We start from the raw sequence: 9,882 nt of genomic DNA on the forward strand, positions 1-9,882 counted from the left end.
TGCCCGATGGGGGTCAGGGGGTGGGGGGCTTATCGGAATCTGGAAGCCCCCTTTAACAAACCCCCAGTCCCCGGCCCCACCTATGTGAATTGGTAACGGGGTACATTGTTCCCCTACCATTCCACCAAAAAAAGTGTCAAAAATTGTAAAAGAACAGAAGACACAGCTTGGGACAAGCCCTTTATTAAAAAAGAAAACAAATTCCAGTGATGTAATCCATTATCGACCCGGGATATGGAAAAACACGCCGCCAGAATCTGATTCCGCCTCCATGGGAGGCACCCGCTGAATGACGCTACACCCGTCGTGACAGCTCTTAAATAGCTGAGGGCAGGGCCACCCATCATGTGCACGGGTAACCCCGCCCCCTCTGACACAACGGGGGTTTCCGGCGGTTTCCACGGGAAACCCCTGTTGCGTCAGAGGGGGGCGGGGTCACCAGTACATGTCACTGGGTAACCCTGCAGCATTTCCCCGTTGCGTCAATGGGTGGCCCTGCCCTCAGCTATTTAAAAGCATGGAGGCAAAATCGGATCGTGGTGGCGTGTTTTTCCGTATCCTGGGTCGAGAATGGTTTACATCGCTGGAATTTGTTTTCTCTTTTTTAATAAAGGACTTGTCTCAAGCTGTGTCTTGTGTTTTTTACAAGTTTTTACACTTTTTTTTAATTAAATGGTAGGGGTACAATGTACCCTGTTACCAATTCACATTGGGGGGGGGCGCTGGGATCTGGGGGTCCCCTTTGTTAAAGGGGGCTTCCAGATTCCGATAAGCCCACAGACCCCCACAACCACTGGGCAAGGGTTGTGGGGTTGAGGCCCTTGTACCCATCAACATGGGGACATTCTCCCCATGTTGAGAGCATGTGGCCTGGTACGGTTCAGGAGGGAGGACACCCTCTTGTCCCCCCTCTTTTCCTGCGGCCTGCCAGGTCGCGTGCTTGGATAAGGGTCTGGTATGAATTTTTGGGGGGACCCCCGCGCCATTTTTTTTTTTTATTTTGATGCGGGATTTCCCTTAAAATCCATACCAGACCTGAAGGGTCTGGTATGGATTTTGAGGGGGACCCCTACGCCATTTTTTTTTTATTTGGCGCAGGTTTTTTTTTTTTTTTCAATGACTTTCATCTGTATTGCCGGGACATGACAATTCATTACAGTCACGAGCGTTTTTAAATTACTTTTTTCCTTTAGAAATGTAATTCTATGCAGGGACTGTTCTAAAAACGGGGAAATGCGCCACTTTACAGGCATACTATTGACACCCCCAGGTACAAAATTTACCAAGAGAGAAAAAAAACAAAAAAGAAAAATGACTGCTGCACACCCTTAAGAGTTATTACTACGTTTTATTAAATATCAGAAAATAGAGCATAAAAGGCATTAAAAACACACAGGTAACCAATAATGGTATAGTACCCTAGAAGTGACCTGAGAGTACACTCACAAAAGCGAGACGGCAAATGTAACTGTCCGCTTATCATTGTGGATCTTGTTCAGCACTTACTGCTGGGTGGAACATTTCTGCCTCCCTTTGGTTCCCTGGGGAATGTTTTGATCAGCAGGATTACAAGACCACTCCTTCTTCCTGTCTTAGAAAGAAAGCCTTTTCCTGTATCTCAGATGCCACATGTTAGCTGTCTGCATAGGATTTCATGGAAGATGTCTGCAGAAAATCCCTAAAGCTTAAAGTTTGTACCCCCCTTGGCAAGTGGATCGAGGTATGCAGAAAAGTGTGCATTGTTATAAAGGTGTATATGTTCTAGAGATAAACCCTGTTCATGCTGTTTGGTTTTAAATACGCTATGCATGTAACCATGTTTCTTTGAATGTTCAATGTAATTAGATGTGTGTGCAGACAACTGTAATTAACCCTGTAACCCCTTTTTGGTGACAACTGTAAATAAGTGTTTTATATGTCATTTACAGTTTTCACGGTGCTATGGTGCTATGGTGCTTACGATATTCATATTTACGGTGCTCAAGGAGATAAAGAAAATAATATTCAACCCTGCTGCGCACCTTTGTTCCGAAATAATAAAACTACTGCACCCGTCAGAAGCTCTCCTCTTGTTATTTATTCGATGCCAAAGGGGCCGTAACAGTGAAAACTCGTCGCTGCGGTGGAGACTCGACATCACCGGCTGCGTCGCTGTCTTCATCGAACTGTGAGTAAAGGCTTCCCAACGCCTCGCAAGACACGTGCGGACGCCATCTTGGCAACAGAGACTTGGCTAAAAAAGTAAACGTGTCACGTGGACTTTTAAATATAGCGGGCTCTTTATATGTGATCCGGAAGCCGCCCTTAACTACTATGCGAGCCAAATAGTTAATATTTTGCTAAACCAGTGATCAAGTTATTATATTCGTGTTTAGAGGCCTAGTGTCAGATTTAAAGCAACGCCATCTTCCAAGTTCCTAATCCACTAAACTGCAGTTATTTACGTAAAGGGTTAATTGTCTGGTTAGAAAGTGTCAGCAGTATATTCGTTTAAAACATTTTGTAGTACTGTATGCATTGTTTGCTAATCTTTAGTTACAAGTGTGAACACCTGTTATCTGTCGTAGCCCTTAGTAGCAAGTTTGAGCCAACACTCATTCAAGTTAGGTTTCAGGCACACTCACACTTGAAAGGCAAAGGCACACTAGAACAAAATGTTGTCACCTGCTGAAGAAACAGACAAACCCACAGAGTCACAACAGGTACGATCCAGCTCTAGAGAGCGAAGCCTAACAGAAAAGGGCAAAGAAATGCACGAAGAAACAGTTAAGAAAAATGAAAAGGCATTCAACAAGGTGTGCAACTCTTGGAAGGAGCTAGCAAAGGAATGTAGGACAAAGTTAAAAGGTTTCTGCTCAACTGAAGACTTTAATACAAGATTGAAAGAGATTAAAGCCAAAGAAGCGTTAGTGCACCAACAGTATGAGTCCATGTGCCGAAATAATTCCACTACCCCGTACGTTGTTAAGAAAATGGATGCATGCACCGCGTTAACGGCTGAAATCTGCAACCTCATCAGCAAGCGGCTAGAGAATGTAGATGAAATCTTTAACGATCAACTTGAGAAGGAAAGGGTGAGGATGGTGCTTAATAAAGAAGAGCATGAGTCAGTCTTTGGAAACTCAGAAACAGAAACTGTCCTCTCAGAGTCATTACCAGACTCCAACGCAAGCTCAAGAGCCACTTCCAGATCTAGCAAACGCGCTGACGCAGAAGCAGATCTTGCAGCCAAAATAGAACAGGCAAAGGCGACGCAACAGATGCGCGAGGAGCAAGCTAAGCTGAACAAACTAGAGGCAGAAATTAAACTGAAGTTGGATGAGGAAAAGACAAGACTACAACAGCTACAAGCAGAAAATGAAGTCAAGGTAGCTGCAGCAAGAGTGAAAGCCTACAACGCTTATGATAGTCTTGAAATTTACGAACAGGAGACAGACCACAATGTGCAATACCTCTGCCAAAATAATGAACCACGAAACTCATTGAATCCAAAGGCTGTGCCATTTCAACCTTCAAATACACCACTTGGGGTGTCAAGACCAAATGAAGAAGTTAGTCTAACCCCAGGACTTGCAAGTCTGCTTATCTCCAACCGTCTCCCTATACCTGAACCAACTGTATTCACAGGTGATCCTTTGAAGTTCATAGATTGGAAGATATCCTTTATGGCGCTGATTGATCAGAAACCACTCCCTGTGTGCGAAAAAATGCTGTACTTGAAGAGGTATCTCGGTGGTGAAGCTCGTAAGGCAGTGGAAGGGTTCTTCTACCGAAATTCAGAAGATGCCTATCTAGGTGCTTGGGGAATCCTACAGGACAGGTATGGAGGTCCATTCATAGTGCAAAGAGCCTTCAGAGAAAGGTTGGCTAAATGGCCAAAGATATCAGCAAATGACCCTGTAGCATTAAGAGAGTTCGCGGATTTCCTTCAAGGTTGTGTGGAGGCCATTCCTCATGTTAAAGGCCTAGCTATTCTAAATGATTGTGAAGAAAACCACAAGCTTCTCAAGAAACTGCCTGAATGGATCGTGCGCAGATGGGGTCGCATCGCCGTGGACGAGCTGGACAAGTCCCAAGAATACCCAACCTTTGCTCGTTTCACAGAGTTCCTGCAAAGGGAAGCTAAGATTGCATGCAACCCCATTGCCTCTCCTTTTCTCCTCAGTACCAAGACTACAGATGAGAGAATTCCCAAGAGAGCCAAGGCGCTCAACATAAGCACTCAAATGAAGCCCTCTACCTTCAACGTTCCAAATATCTCAGCTTCAAGACCGAAACCACCTTGCCTAGTCTGCAAAGACGAAACACACGGTGTCGCTAAATGTCTGACTTTTGCGGCAAAGACCATCGATGAAAAGAGGGCCTTTATTCACGAAAACCATCTCTGTTTTGGTTGCTTAAGAAAGGGCCACACTACAAAAGACTGCAAAGGAAGACACACGTGTAGCATATGCAGTCGACGTCATCCAACCTGTTTGCACATACAGAGAGACACTGAGCCTGTCAAGGCATCAAACGATGATTCAGTAGGCATGAGAAATAAGGCAAACGACAACGTTCCCAAAGTTATGTCCCATACTTTGACAAGACATACGTCTGCCACATCCTGCATTGTTCCAGTTCTGTTGTCAGCTACTACGGAGCCTCAGAGGGAAATCCTCACTTATGCCTTACTTGACACACAGAGTGATTCAACCTTTATTCTGGCAGACCTGGTATCGAAGTTAAGTGTGAGCACCAAGCCATTACAGCTAAGGCTCAGCACAATGACAGCGGTTGACACAGTTATTTCAAGCCAAATTGCTCACGGTCTGCAAGTGCGTGGCTTCAACTCCGAAGTTCAAGTCCAACTCCGTCAAGCCTATACAAGAGATTTCATTCCAGTAGATAAGTCTCACATCCCCACTAAGGAGACTGCACTCCAGTGGTCACACCTCAAACACTTGGCAAACAAGTTACAGCCACTTCAAGATTGCGAAGTAGGACTACTGATCGGTTATGACTGCCCATCAGCACTGGCTCCCTTGGAGGTTGTTATCGGCTCCGAAAATGAACCCTTCGCTCAAAAAACTATGCTCGGCTGGAGCATTGTAGGATCAGCAAATCCACATCTTGATAGACAGGGTAGCCAGAGCTTCGTACACAGAGTCGCAGTGAAAGAAATGCCAATGCCGCCGGTCGCTGATGTGTTAAAGGCTTTAGAAATGGACTTCATTGAAAGAAATTATGAAGATAAGTACGTGTCTCAAGATGATGTTCGCTTCGTGCAGTTTCTCTCGGAAACTATAATGAAAAGGAAAGATGGACACTACGAGATGCCGTTACCCTTCAAAGACAACAGTCAACTGGCACTACCAAACAATAAGAGGCTGGCCCTTATTCGACTTCATCATCTAAAGAAAAGATTAAAGGGAAATAGACAGTACCATGAACACTACACTGCATTCATGGAAGAAACAATCAGAAAAGGTGATGCAGAACCAGCCCCTTCATTATCAGAGGAAGAGACAGTGTGGTACATCCCACATCACGGGGTTTATCACCCCAAGAAGCCAGACAAGTTAAGAGTTGTCTTTGATTGTTCAGCAAAGTTCAAAGGCATCTCCCTAAACGATACCTTGCTGACAGGTCCCGACCTGATAAACTCTCTAGTGGGAGTCCTCTGTCGCTTCAGGAAGGAAGCAGTTGCTGTGATATGCGACATTGAAAAGATGTTCCATCAGTTCTATATCCCCTCAGAAATGCGCAATTACTTAAGGTTCCTTTGGTGGGAGAACGGTCAGTTGGAAACAGAACCGAAAGAATACAGAATGGCAGTTCACCTTTTCGGTGCCAGCTCCTCTCCAGGATGTGCCAATTTCGGCCTTAAGTATCTTGCACGACAACACAAGTCAGAACATCCCTCAGCATCAGCCTTCATCGAGAAGAACTTTTATGTCGACGACGGCCTAACTAGCGTTCCAACAGTCAGCGAAGCTTCGAATCTAATCCTCGAAACTCAAGGATTATGTAAAAATGCCGGCCTACGACTGCATAAGTTCAACTCTAATAAAAGGGACGTCCTGTCCTGTATAGCTCCGTCAGAAAGAGCAACAACTAGTGTACCTGTCAAACTTAGCCCAGACTCAACAACAGAAGGACAAGTACTTGGCATTCAGTGGTCAATTGAAAACGACACCTTCAGTTTCAGTGCTGACATAAAGCATCAACCCTCAACTCGTCGTGGTATCCTGTCAGTCGTAGCCTCCCTTTATGATCCTCTAGGCTTCATAGCCCCCTTCATACTGAGTGGCAAGTGCATTCTCCAAGAGCTTTGCCGCAGAGGCATCAGTTGGGATGAAGCACTTCCTGAGAGCTTATGTCCACGGTGGGAGGCTTGGAAGAGTAGTCTGCAAGCTTTAAGGGAAATCAAGATACCCAGATGTTACCATCCCCCAGACTTTGGTAACAGAATGAAAGTGGAACTACACCACTTTTCCGATGCCAGCAACATAGGATATGGTGCCTGTTCGTACCTTAGGTACAAAAATGACAGAGATCAAGTCCATTGCAGCTTCGTAATGGCCAAGGCAAGAGTTGCACCAACGAAGATTGTGAGCATCCCAAGGCTTGAACTCTCAGCTGCCGTCACTGCAGCAAGGTTGAGTGTCATGTTGAAGGCAGAACTTGAAATAGAAATTGACAAAGAGTTCTTCTGGACAGACTCCCAAGTAGTCTTAGCCTATATCAATAACGAAGCAAGAAGGTTTCACGTGTTTGTAGCCAATCGTGTTCAACTCATAAGAGAGATTACAGATCCAACCCAGTGGCATTATGTGGATACGACACAAAACCCAGCTGACCATGCATCCAGGGGTCTACATGTAGCGGATATCTCCACCTCAAGTTGGTTATCTGGGCCTAGTTTCCTTTGGAGATCTGAAGTGCACGCATCTTCAAGCTCTTCAGCAGAACTAATTGTAGGCGACCCTGAAGTCAAACCTGTTACAACCCTTGCATCACAAGCCAATGAACAAACTGATACTCTAAATCGTCTGAGCAGGTTCTCCAGTTGGTCAATGCTCATTAAGGTGATTGCAAGAATCAGGAGAATAAAAATGAAGACGTATCACTGCAGCAATCTTGTGTCTGTGGAGGAACGTAAGGAGGCCGGGGAGGTAGTGATAGGTCTAGTTCAACAGCAAGTTTTCCCCCAAGAGCTAAAACTCCTTCAAAGAGGAGATAGTCTGCCAAGTTCAAGCCCTCTTAGCTGCCTTGACCCCATTCTGGTTCAAGGACTTCTTCGTGTTGGTGGAAGGCTGTCAAGATCAACTCTTAGTCAAGAAACAAAGCACCCAGTCATCCTCCCAAAAGAAGGGCACATTACCCAGTTAATCCTGTCCCACTATCATGCAGCCATTCATCACCAGGGCCGCAGCCAAACTCTAACAGAACTCAGAGCAAATGGATTTTGGGTGCTTGGTGGAAGCAAGTCAGTTGCCAAGTTAATACATAAATGTGTACAGTGTCGAAAGCTCCGGCGTCCCACAGAGGAGCAGCGTATGTCAGAGCTCCCCGAAGAACGCGTAGAAGTTTCGGCTCCCTTTACATACTGTGGTATGGACTGTTTTGGTCCCTTTATCACCAAACAAGGTCGAAAGGAATACAAGAGGTATGGTCTAATCTTCACATGCTTCTCCTCACGTGCAGTCCACATCGAAATGCTTGAAGATTTATCTACAGATTCCTTCATCAATGCCTTAAGGTGTTTCATCAGTTTAAGAGGAGCCGTTTGCCAACTTCACTGTGACCAAGGCACAAACTTCACAGGAGCAAAGAACAAACTTAAAGAAGCCCTGAAGCAATGTGACACAAAGGCACTAGAAACTTTCCTAGCTGATAAACAGTGTGAGTTTATCTTCAATGCTCCTTCCGCAAGTCATGCAGGTGGAGTCTGGGAACGTCAAATTAGAACCATTCGTAATGTGCTAAATGCTACAACAGTCCAATGTTCAAGTAGACTAGACGATGCTTCTCTTAGAACGCTATTTTATGAAGCCATGGCCATTGTTAACAGCCGTCCTTTAACTGTCGATGGAATCAATGACCCCAAGGCGCCAGAACCTCTAACTCCAAACCACCTCATCCTGATGAAATCCAAGGTTGCATTACCTCCACCTGGGAAATTCGTAAAGGAAGACGTATATGCAGCTAAACGGTGGCGTAGAGTGCAATATTTAGCAGAACAATTCTGGAGTCGGTGGAAAAGAGAATACCTCATGAGTGTTTCCACAAGACAGAAATGGCACACACCTCGACGTAACCTCAAAGTAAATGACATTGTCATAATCAAAGATGATATGTCTCCCAGATGCCAGTGGCAACTAGGACGTGTAATTGAAACTACAATAGAAAAGGATGATCTAGTTCGTCGAGTCAAGGTGTTAGTAGGTGACAGAAGATTGCAAGATAAGAAGGACTATGTATCAAAACCTTCAATTATTGAACGTCCTATTCAAAAGCTAGTAGTTCTCATAGAAAGCAAATAAGTTCAGTTTTAGTGATACACTAGCATACCACCACACAAGACAGTAGCCAGTTACAGAGGTACCTATAAGCTAAATTGTGTATGATGTACCATGTTTTATAGCGGCCAAGGTTATGTTCTGTAAATTATGTATGACTTTTAGGTTATGTTCATCATAACATAATTTGGTGGGAGTGTAACTGTCCGCTTATCATTGTGGATCTTGTTCAGCACTTACTGCTGGGTGGAACATTTCTGCCTCCCTTTGGTTCCCTGGGGAATGTTTTGATCAGCAGGATTACAAGACCACTCCTTCTTCCTGTCTTAGAAAGAAAGCCTTTTCCTGTATCTCAGATGCCACATGTTAGCTGTCTGCATAGGATTTCATGGAAGATGTCTGCAGAAAATCCCTAAAGCTTAAAGTTTGTACCCCCCTTGGCAAGTGGATCGAGGTATGCAGAAAAGTGTGCATTGTTATAAAGGTGTATATGTTCTAGAGATAAACCCTGTTCATGCTGTTTGGTTTTAAATACGCTATGCATGTAACCATGTTTCTTTGAATGTTCAATGTAATTAGATGTGTGTGCAGACAACTGTAATTAACCCTGTAACCCCTTTTTGGTGACAACTGTAAATAAGTGTTTTATATGTCATTTACAGTTTTCACGGTGCTATGGTGCTATGGTGCTTACGATATTCATATTTACGGTGCTCAAGGAGATAAAGAAAATAATATTCAACCCTGCTGCGCACCTTTGTTCCGAAATAATAAAACTACTGCACCCGTCAGAAGCTCTCCTCTTGTTATTTATTCGATGCCAAAGGGGCCGTAACAGCAAAAATCAGTGACAAATTGAAAACTGGAGCTTGATCATCCAATAAGGAGATCTAAGTCCATAACTCACCCATTCACCCTCCACACAACACAAAGAGACCCCCCACCCCAAGCACATATAAAACCCCCACTGCTATCAATAATCCTAAAGATTTCCACACCATGCGGTGGTTCCCTGTAACTACAGGTGAAAGTACCACCGTCTAAGTGGGAAAAGTTGCAAAAAAGAAAAAGCTCAAAAATGGGGACATGAGAGGGATCCACTATATAGTGGTATAGTAATACTGCTCAATTGGAGATAAATGGCAAGTGATAAATCAGATGAGAGAGATATAGTCCCAGGGACCACAGACAATTCTACTAGGCTGGAGAAAAAAAAAGTGGTATATATATATATATGTCTCTGCTCTTCAGATGGGTCGCCGCATCTGGCGTAAACAGTTATTCAATTTCCATCAGATAGTAACTGATAAGGAGGCATTCAACAAAAATATATATTTGAGACACTGTAATAGTGATCATTAAGTATCAGAGTTCACCT

At 44.2% G+C, this 9,882-nt stretch overlaps 1 protein-coding gene across 1 annotated transcript; it reads left to right on the plus strand.

The window, feature by feature from the left end:
• Window positions 1–1,474: 1,474 nt before the first annotated feature.
• LOC120940996 lies at window positions 1,475–9,295 on the plus strand. Its single transcript, XM_040354207.1, has 3 exons — window positions 1,475–1,720; window positions 1,929–8,958; window positions 9,167–9,295. The coding sequence occupies exon 2, from the start codon at window positions 2,655–2,657 to the stop codon at window positions 8,526–8,528; it is 5,874 nt and encodes a 1,957-aa protein (XP_040210141.1). The 5' UTR covers window positions 1,475–1,720; window positions 1,929–2,654; the 3' UTR covers window positions 8,529–8,958; window positions 9,167–9,295.
• The last annotated feature ends 587 nt before the right edge of the window (window positions 9,296–9,882 follow it).

The sequence above is a fragment of the Rana temporaria genome, chromosome 5 (genome assembly GCF_905171775.1).
Source record: "Rana temporaria chromosome 5, aRanTem1.1, whole genome shotgun sequence".
In the NCBI taxonomy this organism is placed as follows: domain Eukaryota; kingdom Metazoa; phylum Chordata; class Amphibia; order Anura; family Ranidae; genus Rana; species Rana temporaria.